Source organism: Ammodytes marinus, assembly GCF_949987685.1.
Source record: "Ammodytes marinus genome assembly, chromosome: 23".
NCBI classification, from domain to species: Eukaryota; Metazoa; Chordata; class Actinopteri; order Uranoscopiformes; family Ammodytidae; genus Ammodytes; species Ammodytes marinus.
The window spans coordinates 14,756,669-14,778,475 of NC_137227.1; the positions used below are offsets into that span (position 1 = coordinate 14,756,669).

The following is a 21,807-nucleotide window of genomic DNA, read 5'->3' on the forward strand; positions in this document are numbered from 1 at the left end:
CGAAAAGAAAAAAATCCACTACATAATCAGTCTGCTTCAGTTGTGACAGAGCAACCACAATTGTATGATAGATAACTTTCTCATGACTGTGAAGGTCTACTCCTGCTTCTGAGGAAAACTTGATAACTGGAAGTTTCATCATACTCACTTTCTCAAGAAGATATGTTTACTTGGCAGCTTCACTCGTGTGTAGTGCCTGCTTTTTAAGAGAGTATGTGGACATGGGAAGTTGTAGAGTAGATTTTCACAACAACTTTTTAAGAAATCCGTTGCTCCTGTAAGTCACATGAGCCAGAGGGAAGTGAGAATGATTGTTGTGCAAAAGTCCTGTATTTCTATCCTGTGATTGATTTGATAAGGCTTGAATATGTATTTGGAGAGAGATCAGTAAAAATGGCGGATAAATAGTTTTGGCCTGTACAATTTTACACTCTTACAATGAATTCTACCCACTTGTAAATTTAACAGAAGTTGGAAAATGTCGAGTACAGTCGGAAGAGCTTTAACATCTGGTCCAATAAATTTTTTTTTTTAATGCAATCAAATATGATGATCATCAGTGTTGTGTATCACCCTAGGACTATGAGATAACTGTAAGATTTCAAAGCTCAAGGGTGAAAAAAAAGGTGAGCGAGGCCTACCCTGTCAAAAAAGCTCCCTCCAGATGTTAATCAGTGGAGGATACCTTTCCAGTGAAAATGTTTGCAACTAGTGGAGGCATTAAGCACTTATCTCATCCAAGTAACCAAAAAGTCCAGTGGATTTATGTGTTTCGTTTTACCCCAGATGCTCATTACTCCAGTTCTAAGTCGCTTTGGATAAAAGCATCTGCTAAATGTTATGTAATGTTTTTGCTGATTTTGATCAACTCTATGAAACTTACGTACATAATGAAACAGAAAAATTTAAGCAATTAAAAGTATCAAACTTTTAAATGGTTTGTCTCTAAAGCCACTCAAGCAAAATAACAGCAACAATAATCCTTTGACCGTATGACCAAAGCCAAATACTTTATTTGAGACAAAGTCAAATTGAACCTAGAAGATTGTCTATGTCGAAATGAGAACACAGTCTTTCTTATTCATTCAGTCATATCTGTGATGTTGACAGGTCCCCACACTGCTTGGTTCACTGGAATTTGGATTAATTATTTATTTTCTGTCAGTTGCTAAACACTTGCCTTGAAAACATGGCGCGACTAAAAATGTCAACGAATGTTCATTCATTTATTCATCAACAAATAAAGTATTTTTTTTACTACCTTTTTTAAATCAAATATATATATTTTTTTTAACACATTCAAACAACAAAAAAGACATGAGACAGACTAACAACTTGCTTGATTTTCATTAGACTGTTCTATGTACCACATAAAGGACTACATTGTCATTTAGTTAAAGTCCTACTTTTCTTATTCTTTATTGAACCTGAACCATTTATAGTACAATTATGTAAGTATATTTTCCTACTTTAACAATAAATAAAGCTTTGTCATTTCACTTACAACAGAAACATCCCCTGAGATAAAAAAAAAGTCAAAACTCCAAAAGAGTTTCTTAATTTAGCCATTTAACTTACTTCAGTAAGTTATTGAGGTGTAAGGGTTCTGTCTAAAGGCACTTGCACAGCGAGTTCGTATATTTTGTCTGCGCTTTTCGTATCTTTATCCTGAGCAGCGGCTGGCAGTATGGTAGTAACACACACACACACACACAACAATAAGTGTAGGATACAAAAAACACAGAAAATCAAACCTGATCCGAAAACGTAAATGGACGGACACATTTTTTCGGAGGCAGTGTGTAAACGTGATTGACACAACGTGAGCTTGTACAGTGTATTTTTTAACGTGTGACAATTTTGGATGAAAAAATACGGATCCGTTGTGCAAGACCCCTTTTTCTATCATGGATGAATTACAATTTATGAACCCTTTTGAATCCATGTGCTAAAATTCTGTTGAAGGGACAGGAAGTGGCTGGGAATCGTCTTGTGCGACAACATAACCCTTCCCCAGGGGGAACCATGCCTGCAGGGCGTCTGTCCAGCTGCCAGTGTCGCAGAACATCAGCAAGATGTCAAACACTGCGTTCAAAGAGAGAGAGAGAGAGGGACTTCATTAATGAAAAAATACAAGGAAAAATACGTTTTATTTTTTAAATTTAGGATCATAACTTACCTTGATTGACAGCAAGGATCTTGGAGTGGAAGTTCTTGGCATTGTTTTGCCTCACCATGAACTCGTCTATGGGCAGCCTTGCCGTGCGTACGCTCAGTTCCCCGGCCCTCGAGAAGCTCAACTTCTACGGGTTGAGAGATGGACGAGAAGATTTAAATAAAAAGGGTAGAAAATAAAGTAAATTTGTCTATAAAAGGTATTTTGTCTCTTCATGTACAATACCTTCTGGATGCTCTCATCCACAAGGCCGCCGAGGACATACACCTTGTCAGCATCCACTGTTTCTAAAGCTGAAATATAAGAAGAAAGAATAAAAAAAATATATATAGGCAAAGACAATTGTAAAACATTCTTCTTTTCCACATATTTATATCTTACAAGTAGAATGATTAGTAGTGGCAATAGGAAAAGGTTGAACTACATGATCAGTTATGGTCACATTGACATGGTCAGAATGCTCCCCCTGCTGGCCAAAAAGATGCAGTTCGACAGAAGCTCTTTACAATACTATATTTATGAATTTCTAACCGTCTGATTATGTTTTTTAATTACAAATTACTCAAACCTTCTTCGGCGTCTGGTGTGAGGTAGACAATAGTTTCTGGGGGGAAAAGGTCCAGGCAGCTTTCTTCTGTTATTTCAATCTGAAAGAACAGAACAATGGGTGTTTATGGAGCTAATACTCTTCATAAAAGTCACAATTTAGCAATATATCTAACCTACAGCATAAGCAATACATTACATATACTGTATCTGTACAGTAATACATGGTTGAACAAATGTGCACTAAGGCGTTGTCATCATGTTCAGATGTACGTCTTATTCTTTCAGATTTAGGATACATTACACTTAAAATACAAAAATTTGAAGATTTTAGCAACAGATGTATTGCTGTATCCCCCTGTAAATTCAGGATATGAACAAGAATAATCACCATGTAGTTGAGGAAGCCCTCGTTCATTCTTATGCATTCTCTGTAGAGACGGCCGCCCTCCTTCAGCTCCGTCAGGAAGACGTGAAACGGTCGCGTCGCCTTCTTGTTTGACCCGTACACCCGCCTCAACTGGCCCGCCAGGCGACAAATCTCCTGATACAGATATGTAAGTGAGTAAGTACATTTTAATTTATTGTAATAAAAACATAAATATGAAGATCAAAAGCAGTAGAAAATGTTACAGTAAAAGTAGACAAAACAATCGACAAAATACAAAGCAACAAACAAAATGGCTAATATCTATAAAAAGGCTTGCCTATAAAAATGGGTTTAGAGGAGCCTTTTGAAGCAGTCCAGAGATTGTGTGAATCAACAGTTCTATATCTGCAGGGGTGATGATGCTTCTTATTTTTGCTATATTTATTAAATGAAAAAAAAAGAACATTGAATGAGATTTGTTAACATGGGGATTGAAAGTCATATGTTGTCTCTTTTAAATATCTTAAAAAACAGGTGATGCCTTTTTTTGCAGTCTTGCCTCAACAGACACCTACTGTAGCCTACCTTGTCAGACATGTTGTCAGTCATACTCAGGTCGACGCAGAGTTTGAGGCCCGTGGACTGAGCCTCGGCTAGACGCTCCTTGGTGATCGCTTTCATGACCCGTTTGGTGAACTGGGGAGTATCTGCACCTGCGCCTGTGTGATGGAAATAACTATATCAAATAAAATATGTCATGGTTCAGGCTTCTCAAATTTGAGGATTTACTACTTTTCCTTTTAATCATTTACATTTGAATCAATCAGAGAATAAGTCTGTGAATAAAAAAGAGTCATCCAGCTAGAAAACCTGATTTGATTATTAAGAATCATTCAATATGTAATACATGATACATTACTTACCTTTGTACCTTTACTACACTGGTATTGTAATAGGTGACTTGTAACTTGAAACAGAGTCATTTTCAGGTTCTCTTTACACCAGTGTTCTTACCCGACTCCTGCTCGCGGTTGAGCTTCTTCCTTTGCTTCTCTTCTTTCCTCTTGCTTCTCTTCGCCGCCATCTGCTTCTCCCAGTGCCGATGCTTCCTCGACACATTCCTCTGTTTAGTAACCAGACAAAAACACTGTTAACGGTGCACAAAAATGAACTCAGTGCGTCCACAGTTTCTTATGACACAAGCCAGAAAATTAGTTTCCAAATTTTGGATTTTGAGAATATAACGGTGAATGTTTTTTGACTGCACATCGGACCATTCCACTTGTCTAGCCTACTGCAGGTTTTTGATACACCTGTTTTATTCACCATGATATTTATTGTTGGCAAACAGTGGGCTCAGGGAAACTCCTAGTATTGATATATTGTTGTTTTAAGATTTTACAGAGGTAATGATTGAGTAATTGATAAAGGAAATTATATAATACATTGAGTAGTTAAGCTTCTACTCAGGGAACCCATTAAACGTGAACAGGGTTTTAAAGCAGTCCTTATTTAGAAGGAAATATGAGAAAAGAAGGATAACTTACTGAGCACGCTGCATCTTCTCTCCCTGGCCTGTCTTCCACCAAATCAGTCACAACGTCTATTCGAAGTAGATCCAGAACCTCTGAAAATCCATTCAGCTGCTTTTCACAAACATCTGAGCAAATATGATCCATTTCACTGCGCCAATAACCTATCGTTCTTCTGGCTTTACCTTAAATGAAAGAGACAATATTTTCTTGAAATTCTTCATTTAAAAATTTTCAAAAAAATTGCTGCCAAAGGTTATGATTTGAGGTCTTTAAAAGCTGCAAATCCGAACACAGAGAGCATACTCGTGTTTGTTTGGAGGTATACAATAGCTAAAAAGTCATTTCGGTCGCTAACGTAAAAATAACTGTAACAATAGTTCTTACATTATCTTCTCAAAAGCACTATATGACAAATTAAAAGCACCTCAATAGTGATTTAAGGACAGAAAGAGAGAAAATCATGCCTGGACGGAAATAGATTGAGGACATGTGAACCGCGCGTATTGATGTCGTCATAGTAAACAAAGCGGAGGGGGCGGGCGGGGTCAACGGGTCAATGAGATCAATGCGGAGAAAATTAAATAAATAATCAAACAAACATATTTCCATTCGCATAAGTGACATATTTTGTATTTCTAACTGTGTGTGATTTTTAAAATAATTACAGAAACTTGCGTGAGTCAGTAGCAGTCTGATTGTTTCCAAGAGATGGCAGTGTAACACTGATATAACTCCATCTCAAAATATTTTAAATTGCAAAAGATAATATTTTATTCAAATATTGAATGCCACGGGTTCCTTGTTTTTAATCTCTAAATTCCGCAAAGGACTTTTAATGGGATTTCTAAATGAAAAATAATGTAGGCAGCTGTGTATGATTTCTTCTCAAAAACACAGACATGGAAGTCCTACATTTAATTACTACATGTACATGTTTGTACATTTGTATTGTGTTGGCGATGCTAAAAAATGTGTTTGTTTGGTTTCATCTCACTTCTTTCAAAGGAGAACATGTGAGTATTACTAAAATTAATTAATATTCTTTTTGAAAGTTCAGTTGTAAAGGATTACATATTTGCACAATACATTGTTTGTGTATATTTCTAAGTTAACTATTAAAAATGTATGATTAGGCTACTTACCACTAACTTACTACTTAGATGTAGGCCTACGTTTTTTTAAATGTTTAATAGCCTATCTAAAACATTTTTTTTATTATTATGAATATCCAATTACTCCAACTCTTCACTTTGAAAAAACAAAAAAACAAAAAACACCACCAAGTAATTAACAGTAGCCGCTTACATTGAAAACAGCGCGCAATAAAAAGTCTCTCTTTCAGTCGTGAATACGCATGCGCAGTGGTTGCGCATTACGTGACGGATACCGCATGTGGCTACCTTCCAGGTGAGTTTATCACGTCGTTTTTAATTTGCACGTGCGTTATACTTCTAGATAAACAATGATGTAGACCGTTAGGAGTTAGGGAATGTTCTGTCAAGCTGCAAAGTAGTTAAATCAGAAAAACATGCCGAAAAGACGGATGTTGAGAATGTAGGCCAACGAGGCATTGGCATTAGCCATGCTAGTAAATAATAGGCATTAGCATTAGCTAGCTGGGCAGCCTGGCCTTGACCCGTTAGCATGAAGGTCGTTTTATTTGACCTTTATACGTTTAACATTATTTTGAATGATACAAAGACAAACCTCCATATTCAGCTTGGATTGTGTCATTGTCGAAGAGCACACAAAAAAGGTAAATTACATCAACCGCTCATTTAAAATGTATCTTTTGACATTTTAGTGGCCTAATTAAGGAAGACCTATGAATAAAGGATAGACAGATACTTTATTCAAAATGGCATACCAGTAACAGTGTAATAGTCCAACAGTTAAACCCATATTACTCAAACAAATTTTTTATTTTTAATACAGCTTGCATGAATGCTTTTTCTAAACAGCCAATTACATTATAGTATAATAAATCGTATTTGAGTGGGTATGTGACTACTCCCTGCAAGTTATAACTTATGGTTGTTACCAAAATACCTAGGGTACTTCCTTTATTTGCCTATAATACAACTTCAAATGAGCAAGACAATATATAACATTGCCAAAGCTTTAAAGTTTTAAATGTTTCTTTGCGATAAGATGCCGTTGTAAAACATTAAGTTGTTAGGTTTTCTTTTTTAGACCTGACAAATGTCACTTTTAACGTTATGGCGAGGTATGTTGTCTCCCACGATATTTGGTCATTCGCCAGAACTATCGTTTAATCTAGTTGCAGTCGGAAGCCTTAAAATGGTGCACCACATGCAGCTAGTCAGCTAGCGCTTTAAAACATAAAATGTGCATTTTCCCATGTTTTCCTTGGCGGCATCGTTTGAATAATATCTTAATTTATAAAATGTGAAATCAGCTTTCAGCCTGTGTACATTCATACGGATTGTTTGAAAATTGGCCTCTAAAAACAATGATTATAACGGTGTTGTTGTTAGCATTTGAGGCTAACACATGGCAATGCTGCATGACAGCAACCAATGAGAGTATCCCATCAGAGCTATGGGAAGACAGACAGCATTGTGGGTATTCAATATATATATATAACCATATATACCATATATATATATATATATATGTATGTTTATAATGTGGTTTTTATTCCTTGTAGTTCACTGATTGGATAGTTATATGTTATCTGTGGACATTTTCTCAATAGACCCACTGGTGGTATATGTTGTCTGATGTCAGCACCATAACAGTGAAGCCCAGGCTCCTCGTTCTAGTAGTCGGGCATGAGCAGTTAAATGGCAAGACTATACTTTCAGGGATCATTTCTATAGTTTCTGACTTGAGAAATGTGTTTCTAAAGTGATTGGTCTCGCTAACCACGATGAAGAGTTACTGATACTCCTTCTTGAGCGCGAAGCGGGCAGAGAGACTTGATTAACTTCTTACGCTCTCTGCTTTTGATGACCGTTCACTGTCTCCTCGGGGACTTTGAGGGAAGGAGTATGTTCAGAGTGGCAGTGCATTGATGTTTAATGAGAATAAAACTAAAATCAACTTTTGCGATTGTTGTGTGTCAAATGTAGTGTTGCATTATGCTGAGCAGTCCCTAATGTGATGCAAAATGACAGGGATGTATTTTCTACTATCACTGTGCTGCTTGGGCCCCGTTATAATCCTATGGCATTAACCCGTGGAAAATAACACACAACTTTTACTCTAATTAAATCTGTTTTGAGCATTTTAGCTTGCATTAAAAAAAGGTAAGTTGGCTAGTTATTGGGACTTTGAACACCAGCGTGATGTGTTGTTGTTAGCATTTGAGACTAACACATGGCAATGCTGCATGACAGTCCCTGCGTTCCAATACCCGTTCAATATGCCCTGTTCACTTGCCCTAAGCACTTGCCCTCGGGGGAATCCCCGCCGTCATCTTAAGTGTCGTTCCAATTGTCTGGAAACTGAAGTGAACTTCGTGATATAGACCCTCGGAGGGCTGAGTGATCAAGTGAACATCCATGGTCACTCAGAGGTGGATATCACCCACAGTGCATTGCAGTTCGTCTTCTTATTCTTCTCCTTTTATTTTCCGGTAGACTGTATGCTTTTAGGGACATCGCGGCCACCCGCAGGACAAATATATATATATATATAAATATATTCCAAAACGCCTCAATTAGGCTATCCTATTTCCATACGAACAATCCAGTGAATGTATTGCAGTTTACACATTGCTGCTATAACACAGATGGCTGCCAAATTAGAGGACTATTTAAAACAAATGTTTTTGGTTGAAACTAACATAAATAAGAAAATGTCAGAGCAAACAATTTACATGTGAAAGTATAAGTAACAATATCTTGATAATCTGAGTTACCGTGTCGAAATTCAATGTTTGTTATGCTATGGAAATGGCTTTCTGCAACATAGGCTACCTTAGCAGAATGTTATAATTCTGTATTATTTGCATTCAGAACTACCTCTGTAACTGACGGCCCATTGCGACTACAAGGGCAAGTGGGTTCCATTTAAATCCCCCACTCCTCCCCCGCCCAGTCTCCCTTCGCGCTCCAAGTTCCCTCCATGCAACGTATGCTGTTACGTATGCTGTTACGTCATACCTTGCTGAGGGTAAATGAACGACGGGAAGTGCAACTACTATTGGAATGCAGCTACTAACCAATGAGAGTATCCCAGCAGAGCTATGGGCAGACAGACAGCATTGTGGGTATTCAAAATCTATATAACCATTGTAGATATATGTTTATAATATGGCTTTTATTCCTTGTAGTTCACTGTTTGGATATTAATATGTTATTTGTGGACATTTTCTCAATAGACCCACTGGTGGTATTTGTTGTCTGATGTCAGCACCATGACAGTGAAGCCCAGGCTCCTCGTTCTAGTAGTCGGGCATGAGCAGTTAAACGGCAAGACTATACTTTCAGGGATCATTTCTATAGTTTCTGACTTGAGAAATGTGTTTCTAAAGTGATTGGTCTCGCTAACCACGATGAAGAGTTACTGATACTCCTTCTTGAGCGCGAAGCGGGCAGAGAGACTTGATTAACTTCTTACGCTCTCTGCTTTTGATGACCGTTCACTGTCTCCTCGGGGACTTTGAGGGAAGGAGTATGTTCAGAGTGGCAGTGCATTGATGTTTAATGTAAATTTATAAACTGGAAGTTGCTAAAATTTGTGCAATATTATAGGGTTGCATTTGCTGCCCCTTACGTTAAGCAAAATGACAGAGATGTATTTTTTTTTCTTTAACTGTAGGCCCTACTGTTTGACCCCGTTATAGATAATCGTATGGCAATATTTACACGTGGAAAGTAACACACCACTTTTACCCTAATTAAATCTGATTTGAGCATTTTTGCTTGCATAAAAACAATGTAGTTTGGTTAGTTATTGGGACTTTGTACACGTGCTTGATTTGTTGTCGGGAGTATTGCCAAGGAAACACTTGGTGGAGGGACGTTATTCCACCATGGCTAGAATACAACACTCTTTTCTTTTAATTTTTTTTTCTAACAAAGTAGGCTACAAATGTGGGCTTGTCTGCGGGTAGCCCAGAGTAGGCGGGCTTTAAAGTTTTTCTTTACTTCACCTGCCAAGAGTCCGCTGGGACAAATTGCGCTCTGCCTTGGGAAAGAGAAAAAAAAACGCACCAAAGTGTTTATTGTGCTTTTGAATAGAGGTTGTGTGGAAGCACTCGTAGTGTGTGATTGACGTGAGAAGCTGGAGGAGGATTCGTTCTGGTCTTGGAGACGCAGCTCAGTCTGCACGGTGGTCAGAAACCTCAGACGGGGCCAGGGGAAAGGAATTAATTTTGCTCTTGTCGCTGGTTCTTTTAAGGTTTTTCTTTTCGACCGTTGGATCTTCATAAACTGCTATATGTGAGCGCATCGTTGTTGGCCGCACTCCCAGCGAAAACATGACAACACACAAATGATGTTTAACATTTCTATACATGGAGGAGGTTCATTCTCTAAAAACTTGGAGGACTTTGATTCTATTCGCAGTGTTCTCCTTTACAGGTCAGTTAAGTATTTACTGTACAATGCATGGATAGTACCACTATTCGCATTATTCTTGTATATTCAGTTCAAACCTAAAGTGGTATTTTTCGGTCAGAGAGGCTATGGCTGAAGTTAGCGGAATACCGAAGGGGATTTAAAAAAAAAACCTCGTGCAAGTTTGCAGGGAGGCGGAGATAGGACGGCAACAATATAAAAGCCCAAATGTGCACGTGTGAATTTAACAGACAGTTGTTTCAGCACTTCCAACTTGACACGTCGTTTTTTCCACTGTGGTGTATTGTAAATTAGTTAGGCTATATATCATCCACAGTGGTGCATTGTTTAGATTTAAATCCGAGTTCCCAGTACAACTGGAACGCACCATGAATTGTTCCTGTGAATATACGAGTGTTTTCTGCGCGGTTACTGCATTATTTAATGGGATGACATCCTCGTACGGCCCTGTTTACTGGCACACTGTGGCGTTCCTTACCTGGCTCGTGCCCGTGCCACACAAGCAAAGAAACAACCCGCGCTCAGAAAGAAAGCTTCTGCGTTGTTAGGGGCAACTCCTCCGTCCACCAATCAGACTGCGCGCATATGCATCACGTGACAACACTGTAACTCTCGTCAATGCTTTCAACATGGCGATAGGATGTAAACGTTCGACTTTTTATTAAAAGTTTAGCTTTTTTCGGTGATTGCGTCCGAACCAAACCATATTTAAAACATTATGGCACTTTCAGACGGCCGCCATTTTACCGAGATAACTCTTTTCAGCGGCAAAACGGGAGAAGAAGTTGCCAAGAAGGATAGTGACGGTGAATCTACAGCATCGAGTTACAACAGCTCCGACTACTCAGAGTAAGGAAATAATTTGACTATGAGACTAGAAACGAACAAACAGCCCGTTTGCACGTGCAAGTGACAGCAAAAGACCCCCGTGAAAGTTGCTTATTTTAGTATGAAACGAGTCTGGTTTAACATGCAGAGCAATTATCACTGTTTGTGAGGAGGAGATGCTGTGTAACCCGTTGTAACATGACACTTAAATTTTGATGGTTTACATTGCAGTTATAAAACGTCAACCGTGGTTTGTGGCTGGTTCATTTTCACTTAAAGTCTTCAAATGGCTGTTCCATGAATATCAGTACTTGAAAACTAAGGCAGTGGCCAGCTTTCTCCATCCACAGTGTCCTTCACTCCTCCCATGTGCTTTTCATAGCTTTGGGGAGTGTTTTCAATCTAGGAGCGGAGGTAAACCAAAAATAATTGTATGCTTCTTGTCATCAGCCTTAGTAAATATATGGATATTGTGTTAAAGCTAGCCACCACATGCTCTTCAAAGCAGGCTAAATAGGAGGCAAACCAAAAGAAAAAATATCTAGCTTGCGATCCCTCACATTTGCTCAAGCATATAATTACGCATTGTGCGTATAGTAGTTTTAATTTAAATCTTTTAGTTTTGTATTTTTTTTCATCATGATATACACTTGGGCATGACCATATTGTATAATGCATTGACAGATAAAATAAAATTAAGGTGTGGGGGGGGGGAAGTGTTTTTGACTCAGTATCTCAAACAATAATACGGAAACAAGTTGGACACAACAATTGACCAAGTACTGAAACTGAGCATGTAGAATGTTTTATTTATTCTAAGACAGAAATAGTAATGCAGCAGTAACGTTAATATGATGGCTAGCTTCTACAATCTTTTTATATTTTTACTTGGAACAAAACAAGCCACACACATTTTTGAAATGTGCCACTTAAAGGTGGAGTCAGTGATTTGTTGTCAAAATCACTTTTAGTCAAAATCAGTGAATATTTCCTCATGATACGATACTGTGTGTGCGCTAAAAAATAACTGGTAGTATACACAGCCTGGGCTCTGTAAACTTGTTATACAAATGTTATGTAAACTGTACCTAGCAACATGCCCCTTTACAGAGCCTACTCAGCCTAGGCTGGATATTAACAACAAGCCTTATCTAACTTATCTACTGTGTTCTCTTCTCAGTTTCATAACACTTTGCTTTTTAACTAGGTATCTTTCAATTCTTTGTTTATCTTCTCTTAGTGACTTGGAACCTGAATGGCTGGACGACATTCAGAAGAACGGCGAGCTGTTCTACCTGGAGCTGAGTGAGGGCGAAGAGGAGGCTGCACTGGCCCAAGTCGTGTCCACTAATCACGTTCGCTTTAGTGACAAAGAGGCAGAGATAATCACAGAGCAAAACAAGAAGAAGAAACGAAGTGGATCACGGGCGAAAGGTGAGACAACACTTAAACGGCTAGCCAGGATCCTGAGGAGAAAACGCAGACCATCTCAACGCAGAGCGGGAGGTAAAGATGGTGGTAATGACAACTCAACCTCAAATTCACCGCCAACATCCATTCTGAAGAACCAGCCCGGTCAGAGGCAGGGAGTAACGGTACAGCAACAGCAGCTGAAGGAAGTGTGTGTCTACCTCAACCCAAAACGTCTCGGAGGTTCGTCAACACCTCTCTCGGACAGCGGGGGCCTGCTGGAAGCACTGCTGGGGGTGGTGCATCGCCCATCCTGGAGCAGGGGACAAAAGGATAATGCAGTGGTGGGCCAGGAGGAAAGACTGACTGTACATGGGTTAATACCCAACAGCCCAGCCATCAAGTGTGGTGAAATCCTAATTGGTAAGTCCACACATGGAACAGTTAGCTGTTATTAAAGGTGGAGTAAGCGAGTCTGGAGAATGCTTGTTGTCAAAATCAGTGAATACCTCTTCACGATCCCCCAAATGTACTGTGTGTCTGGGGGGGGGGGGCGATGGTGTTCATACACAGCTTAGGCTCTTTAAACGGGTATGTTAAAAAAGGGGGCCCAGTCTACCTAGTAATATACCGGATTACAGAGCCTAGACTGTGTATTAACACCAGATTTGTTTTCAGCACACACAGTACGGACATGTAGAGGATCGGTAAAAGATATTCACTGACTTTGACAAAAAGTTATTTTGACAACAAGCGTTCTCCAGAATCCAGGCCCCCAGGACTGTGCCTTCTCCGAGCAGCCAGCATGGCCATGTGGCCAAGCCATTGGTATCGCATGGTTGGGGGAGGAGCTTATTTTCATGCGGCCCATAGGCAGATTTCCCTGTCCACACAGTACAAGCGGCGAACAAGATTGTGTCTCTGCAAAAAATTTCTGGATATCAATCATAGGCTCATACTTATCTTTAGACCATATACTATTAAAATGGAAGTTTTCTCATTTCAAAACGGCACCTCAAGCGTTTTATTAGCCCAACGGCTTTTAACGGCTTTCAGTTTGTTTTCGCCAGGCTAGATGCTACAGAACGAGAATTATTGTACACCCGCCTTCAGTCTGCTACGCTTGCCGCCCTCTTTCTTGATAGGTCCATAATGCAGCTACGTCCATGCTACGTCATGCTTCCGGGCCGCATGGAATTTCCGGATTATGCTTCCTTGTTGCTTCTCTGCGCCAATGAGCAGCTTTCATAGGAATGAATGGGCGCCGTGTTTCAATCCGGTGTCCATTTCTTTATATGTCCATGCCAGAATCCCCGACTCCATCTTTAACTATAATATAAAACTATTAAATATTGTCATGATCTATCCCCTCTAGTGTTCTGAAGAAGTGTAGAATTAGCTATAGAATTTGACCTACTTTTTGAGAATGGTTTTTAGCATAAGGCACTCTCCTTATCCTCGGAAAAAAAATCCCAAAAAACAATTGCCCTCAGGACAGGAGAAATACAGCAGTGCAGCAGTTACGATTTCAATAACAGTCATCTATTGAGCCATGAACCCACCCTGACTCATTCATTTCCACACCACACACATTTACTGCCAAGGCATGGGCTACAATTATTACAATGACTACATATTCACAGCCACACACTCAGATTTCTTTACAAAAGGAACCCAATGCCCAAATAATGAGCGTTATGTACAACCCTATATTTACAAAATGGCAACCAATGTTAACTAAAATAGATCGACTATGATTAGTAAGAAAAATACTGCAGGAACTGGCCTAGGTTAGGTAGTTAAACTGATAAAGACAAGCTCTTTCAGTGCAATGCAACTACAAAGTATGTAATACAAATCATTATCATGGTTTTAGTTTTCAGCTCCATGTTGTAAAACCAGGACGCTCTTGTTAAACCGTGTGTGGGACATTCAATAGCTTCTTCTCATTGCCAATTCTTAGCAGCAACTATACTCATCTGCAGTGAAACTTTCATCACAGCTTTGTAGAGCAAATATTAAACTCTAAATACAGGTCAGGTCCTGTAGATAACGATTCAGTTTGAAAGCTAAGCTTCTCTGAATTGGTTTTCTCCTATCTTGGCTAATGATCGGACAGTTTTTACTAGCAGACAGAGGAACGCCAGTTGTGCCTCGCCACAAATGAATACCCACATGAGTTACTGTTTAGACAAGCTTTTATGTGGCACAGCTACATGCTAAAGCAATTAGAGTGGTTAAATACCTGAAATAGCTCCGTTGTGGAGATGATGGTGAGCCTTCATGCACAAAAGCAGGTGGAGCTCTTTACTGGGTCTATACAATCAAGTACAGAGGTCAGAAGCTCAGTACAATTTATACAATCCGCCAAATTATTAAGTAGTATAAAAGCCAAGTCAGTATTTAACGACCAACCAACATACGAGTGTTGCATAATGTTGTCTCCCTAATAAAATGCATTCAAAGTTGAGCTACTTACTTTTGAAATAGAAGGAATTGGACTGCACCAAATAAATTAAGGCACACATTGTTTTACTTAACATACAAAAGTATTTGTTATTGTATGATTTTTGGTTAGTCTTGCAAACAGCAATGTGTGATTTTATTTATTAGTATTACTTATTTAGTTAATGCTACCTCTCTGCTTGCTATGTTCAGGTGATGTGCTCGTAGCAGTGGACGATGTGGATGTGACCTCGGAAAACATTGAGAGGGTTCTGTCCTGCATCCCAGGACCAACACAGGTCAGTGTGTGTAAATCTACCAAACCCAAATAATTGCAGATGAACAGTTTATGTTCAAATAAGTTATAAAATATCTCAAGTTCTGCCCTTTTTCTGAATTGGATTATCCTTCCAAATCTTTACAGCAGCATTTAGGTCTTCAAAATCTTGGCATGTCACAAACAGAACACTTGGACAGTAAATGTAGACATTAAATTACTTCAAAAGCATTGGTTTTTCTAAGCTGCTAAAATGTGTATAGAACGTAGAAGTCAGCACTGTTTAAAATCACAAAACCCTCCAATTACTGAGAAATAATCCTTTTGATCAGTGGCTACAAAATCCTCAGCCTTTGCTTCTGTTGTGTATTTTCACTAAAAAGCAGACCATCAGAAAGTAGGAATTTGCAAATGACAGAGTAGGTGTACGGGTTGATGGCGAACACGGCGGATAGACAGGACTGCGGTTGGACTCTTTCTGGTGCCACAGGAAGCTGTTGTGGGATCGAGAGCTTGGCTGATTAGAAGATGTAGTCGGAAACAAAATTATATTGTAGGGAAAGAGCTAGGCAGATTTTTGGGGAAAAATACAAGGTCCCTCTGGCACCACAATGACAAAAAAAAAACTGAAAGAGACTTGTATTGCTGACGGAGTAAGTGTTTTGTGTGTGCGTGTGTGTGTGTGTGGATGGTTTCTGTGTTCCAGCCCTCCCAGATGGAATGCAGACACGACTCATTATCTTTGGAGGAACAAATATTAGTATAAAAGTCAGTCCACCGTTCCCTTTGCTAACCCCTTAGCTTAACGAAATTTGGATGCTGTGTGTGTGTGTGTGTGTGTGTGTGTGTGTGTGTGTGTGTGTGTGTGTGTGTGTGTGTGTGTGTGTGTGTGTGTGTGTGTGTGTGTGTGTGTGTGTGTGTGTGTGTGTGTGTGTGTGTGTGTGTGTGTGTGTGTAAATCTTTGAGCCAGCGCTAAATGACATGACTGACATCAACAAACTGGAATTCCAGTGAGAGCACACTCCAGTCTAACCACATCCTTATTATTTCTGATGAGAGAAAGTGCTGTAGTTAGCCCACTCGGCCTCTTTACCCAGTGATTTCCTAAATTTAGGGATTGCCTAGTCGGAGGGATTCTCTACAATTTTTCATGTGTGAGGCTCAATCTAATCAAAGCGTTTTTCTTGCGTCCTTCATGAAAGGAGTTATGATACTGTACCTTTTTAAATCCAAAGTTAACCTCTCACTTTCAGGACTGAGTGAGCCAGTCACAGTCACCGGTTGAATGGTACTTCCACCAATACTTTGCTCTTTTATAATAATACCCCTAAAATTGGCCAAAATGGCAGGCAGCCCAGATGCAGGCGCCTATTGGAGAGAGGTTTGGCGTGTGCTGCGTGCTGACAGTCCTTGGAGTGGTCTGGGAGTAATTGTTGGATTAAAAAAATACAGTTTCAAAATTTTTGACCAGCAAATATCAGTTTCTTTTTTTCTTTATCTTTTTTTAAACATTTGGTAGGCCCCATCTAAGCTAGGATTGAGAAAAATAGTAATGACCACAATACATCATATATTTTTATGCCCCCACGCAAATGATGCCGAAGACTGGAGGCATTATGTTTTTGGGTTGTCCGTCAGATCGTCCATACGTCGGGGTCATTCTTGAGAGTAGGGTTGGGAGCTATCCAATTTGATACCTTTTTTTCCCTCTATTTTCTACCTCAGCTGTAGCCTATTTGTTTTATTCATAGACTGTAGTTTCTTGTTTAACACTACATTTTACGAGATTACATTGAACTTATCATGATGATGTTCGCCAAATACTCATTTTAACCAAATGCATTCGGCTGACAAGCTTTGGTATGATAATCTTTGCAAAGTAATGATGTAGCGATACATTGCGGTGGCATTAATGGACAAAAGCTTTATTTTAACATGACTGTAAGCTTAAACTGGGTGCATGGTGCACTTTTTGTACCTAGCCACCAGGGGGAGGCAGAGCCTGTAATACTTTTATAGCGTCTTTAAAATAGGCGTGGGTGCTGACACAGTCACATTCTTTTTAAGGCATTTATTATAAACATGCACACATTACACAGCACATTTTTTATGGTAATGAAAGGAATACCGTTGATTTTTTTAAATATCCTGGTATATGGTATTAGTTTTACCGCCCAACCCTACTTGAACCCTACGTCAGTGCATTATCTAATGAATACTTTACCAAATACAATACCAAAAAGTCGATCTTTTTGTAGATTCATCCTCATATAAGTCAAGGTAAAAATCAGTGAGTGGTTCACAAATTAATTCCTAGTAAAATGTTAATTTTACTCTTAGATTTGAAGGTTTTACTGTTTATTTATTTATTTAGGGTTGCTTTTTAGTTGTAGGCTATGTTTGAGGAGAACATTTGGGAGTTCATGTATGCAATGTTGAAAGAATTGACTAAATAATAAACAAAACTGCAAAAGCCTCTTTCGGTATTCGGTTTCGGCCTTTCGGCCAACTGTTTAATTTTATTCGGTTTCGGCCAAGAATTTTCATTTCGGTGCATCCCTATATCTAAGCTTTGTGAGGTATTTGCCTTTAAACAGCCTCTACTTGATATCATCTGATGTAAACTGCAGGGCTGGCCCGAATTATTTGAATACTTGTTCGGAAAATTAGTATTCGGAGCTTAAATTAGTATTCGGAGCTTCGTTTTTTATAATTTTTATTTTTATTTTAAAATTTTTTTTGTTGCAAGAAGCTAGTACTGCAATATAATGTCATCAAATAATTTTATATTTGGATATAAAAGTTAGTAATATTGTAGTAGTAGTAGTAGTAGTAGTAGTATTGCTCATTTAGGAGGATATTACATCACTAAGTGTCATAGCGCATCCATTACTTCACCTCCGAGCGCGTAAATCTTCAACAAAATATGCAGATACTGTCAAAATCGGTTCCAGGGAGTATATAGGGATTATTAATTATTTTTTTTTAAACAATTTTATTTAAATATTTTTAATGTTGTTTTTGATGGTGTGTTTTTCTGGAACGAATATTCGAAGCCTGAAAAATGGCATTCGGGCCAGCCCTAATAAACTGTGAGCCTGTGACAGATTGTTTTAACAAAGGGTTGCAGTTTCTCATCCTTCTTTGCACCTAGACTGCATGTGCTTGCTTGTTTGATTTCCACACAGCTCTGCTTTCAATTTCCACTGTGAATTTGTATGAATGGCAGGCTAAAATAAAGCATTTGGGTATGGAAAGATTAAAAAAATACTGCAAGAACGAGACGATAGACTGTCTGTTGTCTTGGCCCCGTTTTTTGGGTTGCAGAGGTCTGGTTTGATTTAGTCAAATACACTCACACACGCACACACAGAGAATCCTGCTATTTGCTGCTCTGCGGTTTGGCCTGGATGTCTGTGTCACTTTCTCTCTCACCAAGGCTGTCTTACTATCACTTTTTAGCCTATTTTTGAATGAATGTGTAATTGTTGAAGTTTTTCTACCCTTTTGAAGCACGGTACTCAATTTTCCTATGACAGTCACATGAGCAATGTTAAAATTATTGCCAAGTAGGGGAGAACGGGGTAATGTGAGCCATCGGGTAATGTGAGACACCCCCTGTATCTAGGCAATGGAACACATTTTTGGTCATGTGAGATATATGTTTTCAAGCCCCTCTCATTTCCCCTTGGCCATGAAAGAGAGGACCTCATGGTGATGTTGTAAGCATGTTTTTTTCACAAAAATTTATTTTTTGCATGTAAAAGTAAATTTTCTTGCTGTCAACTTAGGGTGTGTTCACACATGGAAAGTCCGTTAGTTCACTTGCTTTGGTCCAGACCAAATATAATTTGGATTTTTTTGTTTGGTGTGGTCCACTTTCATATTGCCCCTTTTGCAAGTGAACCAGCATTACGAAGCAAAACCACACGTGATCTAAGGTCATTCATTCATTGGACAGACATTCTGGGGTGGAGAGAAGCAGGAAGAACAAAGTAAAAACTGCGAATTTATCATTGATATAATATGGAGTTAAAAATAATAAAAATGCCTACATCTAGCCTATAAATAAAGAAGAAAAAAATCTAATTATTGTTGTTTCATATGTTTATAATATGTAGCCCTATGACAATGCCACGTTATGTGGCTTCTAGCCTACGATGTGAAACATCATTTTTACTGTATTTTTGCTGCTGGACGCGCGACTCGCGTGAAGAATAGGCTCAAACTGAAACACAGCTGATTAAGCTGTGTGTCAGTTCGGCGCAGTTCAGCACCAAACTGACACGGGGACAGTATTGACGGTCCCGTTGGGAAGAACAATAAAAACACACACTTCATGCAAAGCGCAGCGTGAACCTGTTGGCACTGTAGGCTACGGGAGACGCTCCTCTCCATCTGATCGCTGATCCGCACGCATCATTATCAAATGTAATATTTTCGCTCGGGGCTCCCGGTCAAACCACAACTAATCTTCCTAACAATGGCGACAACAACACTTTCCCATAATGTGAAGCTGATGGCGATTTATTAAAAAAGAAAAGAAAGAAAAGGCGCAGTGCTTCCTGCAATTGGGTCGGATCGAGTCCGGCCAAATTCACACCACAAACGAACTGCAGCAGAGTGCGTTTTGAAGCGCATCGAGACTACCTCTTCAGCTGGGTCTCGGAGTGTTTGTTTGGTCCGCCCCCGAGTGCGATTGCTGTATTCACACCTGTCTGAAAGATGCGCACCGAAGGTGGAAGTGCACCTGAGTTCGTTTCAACCGAACTAAACACAGCATGTGTGAATACACCCTTAATCGAGTGTTGTGCCATAGCAAATTGATTCAGGTAGAAAAACTTCTATCATACATGTTGATGAACTACCAACATAATTGCGTGTAAGGAAACATTGTTGAGACTGGAATTTATACCGCAGCGGCCGTTCCATAATACAACAACACTCCCTTTAGCAATGGCTGAATATAAGACTTCCCTGTGCTGTGTATCTGCGGGAGCGAGTGGCATTACTAACTTCAAAACAGTAAAAGTTTAACATGATTAAGTGCTTTTAGATGCTTTAATCATATGCCGAATGTATAAACAGACCATATTGTTAACAATAAATCAAGTTATGTACATGCCAGAGTTACGTTTATGGATAAATTAGTAAGTAAACATTGAATAGACTGATTTGTTAAAGGGGTTTGGCGCTGTGTGTTACATTACCGGTACTGCAGCCAGACTCTACTTTTCACAGGAGGATTTTGGTCTTCAGATGTCGCCAAACCAAAATTCCTCCCTAGTTCTGCTTTAATTTCAACCGTGTTGTATCCCTTTGCATTGGAAACTGAATTTCACAAAAATAATGGCGAATTCCGTGACATTCCGTGTTCCGTTTTTATTGCCCGATTCCGTGATTCCGTCTGCGTTTTCGTTATCGCGGAAATCATAGGGCCCTACAAACCCCATGATTCTGTTACTCGTCCGACATTAGTTTTGGTATATTTGGTTTTCAAGCTAGCTGTCAGGATTGTAACTGTTACAACATTTGTTGTTATAGTAGTTTCAGAGTGGAAAAAGTAAGTGGATCAGTTTACCCCCTTGATTTCTCTGGTCTGTCTCAGTTTACCCCACAGCTGGTGTAAACTGAGACACAAGACAACTTTTTTTTAAACAATCATATTTTCACTGCCCTTTGTCATGAATAAATTCTGCTAATGCCCTTTTCTAGGAAACATCCTGAATTAATTGGAAATGTGTAAATTTGACTGATAAATCATTTTAGCTCCCTTAAGGTGCGAACACACCAAACGCGTTGGGTGCGGTGGCCAACGCGCCCAACGCATCTGATCTGGCGCTTGGTCATTTTGTGTCAAACAATTGTTCAACGCGCCCAACGCACCTACGCAGCTAGTCTCCCCCCCGATATATTTATTTCCCCTAATCAACCATGGCTGCGATCAGACCCGACCCGACACAACAGCGATCAAAAAACAAAACAACAACAACACGGCCAACAATTGTGCCAAAAGACAAATAAACAGCAACTGAACGGAACAAATAGCCTTAAAACAGCATTGCAGATTCACGCCGCTCGGAAATGAACACAAACAGCACCATACCAAACATATTTACAGCAGCATTGTGTGCACGGCAGTACAGAATAAAGGCAAGTAGCCTACATTACCCTACCTGGCTGTGAAGGGACTGTGGCTGGCGTAGATATAGACCTAAACACCGGTGCTTCGCTGTACTCGTTGTGAAAGTTCCCCGGACTTAGCCGTTATGTTTGGGTTCATTATATGGAGTTGGTGGCCGCACACAACCGGGTGAGTTAACTAATGCTATCCGACCGGTGCTAACTTGGTTTATCGGCTAAAGCACAGCCGCACATATTCACTGAATTAACCAGGAAGCCCATTCTCCTGGCTCACTTTCCCCACATCTTCTAACCCCGAGCGGCTTCATACAGCACCAGCCAGCCGCAAATACATTTCTTCCTCTGTGTTTCTCAGCCTCTGTGTACAGTACACTGTCCTCCCACTGTGCCGATGTCCGTACGTTGGGTCATTCTCCAAGGCTGATTGGCTAACGCGGCTAAACGTCACGCGTTGGAGCAGAAAAAGTAAAACATTTTGAACTCGCGCGTTGGTGCGATGGTGCGGTAGGCGCTTTGGTAAAGCGGCT

At 39.6% G+C, this 21,807-nt stretch overlaps 2 protein-coding genes across 3 annotated transcripts in view; one reads left to right on the forward strand and one right to left on the reverse strand.

The window, feature by feature from the left end:
• Nucleotides 1-1,622: 1,622 nt before the first annotated feature.
• On the reverse strand, nucleotides 1,623-4,803 carry trmt10b (tRNA methyltransferase 10B). Its single transcript, XM_080051722.1, has 8 exons — nucleotides 4,640-4,803; nucleotides 4,107-4,215; nucleotides 3,678-3,811; nucleotides 3,114-3,266; nucleotides 2,745-2,823; nucleotides 2,402-2,469; nucleotides 2,180-2,303; nucleotides 1,623-2,085 (listed from the first exon to the last, which is right to left on the reverse strand). The coding sequence occupies exons 1-8, from the start codon at nucleotides 4,769-4,771 to the stop codon at nucleotides 1,949-1,951; spliced, it is 936 nt and encodes a 311-aa protein (XP_079907848.1). The 5' UTR covers nucleotides 4,772-4,803; the 3' UTR covers nucleotides 1,623-1,948.
• Nucleotides 4,804-10,075: 5,272 nt separating this feature from the next.
• intu (inturned planar cell polarity protein) overlaps nucleotides 10,076-21,807 on the forward strand; it is a 54,631-nt gene continuing 42,899 nt past the window's right edge. Inside the window, exons 1-3 of one of the 2 annotated variants that reach the window (XM_080051555.1) lie at nucleotides 10,076-10,179; nucleotides 12,245-12,837; nucleotides 15,073-15,158. In XM_080051555.1, the coding sequence (XP_079907681.1) occupies nucleotides 10,091-10,179; nucleotides 12,245-12,837; nucleotides 15,073-15,158 (768 nt within the window). In that variant the 5' untranslated portion in view covers nucleotides 10,076-10,090. Of the gene's footprint in view, nucleotides 10,180-10,830; nucleotides 11,026-12,244; nucleotides 12,838-15,072; nucleotides 15,159-21,807 lie in introns of those variants that run through there. The other variant, XM_080051554.1, reaches the window with a different exon arrangement.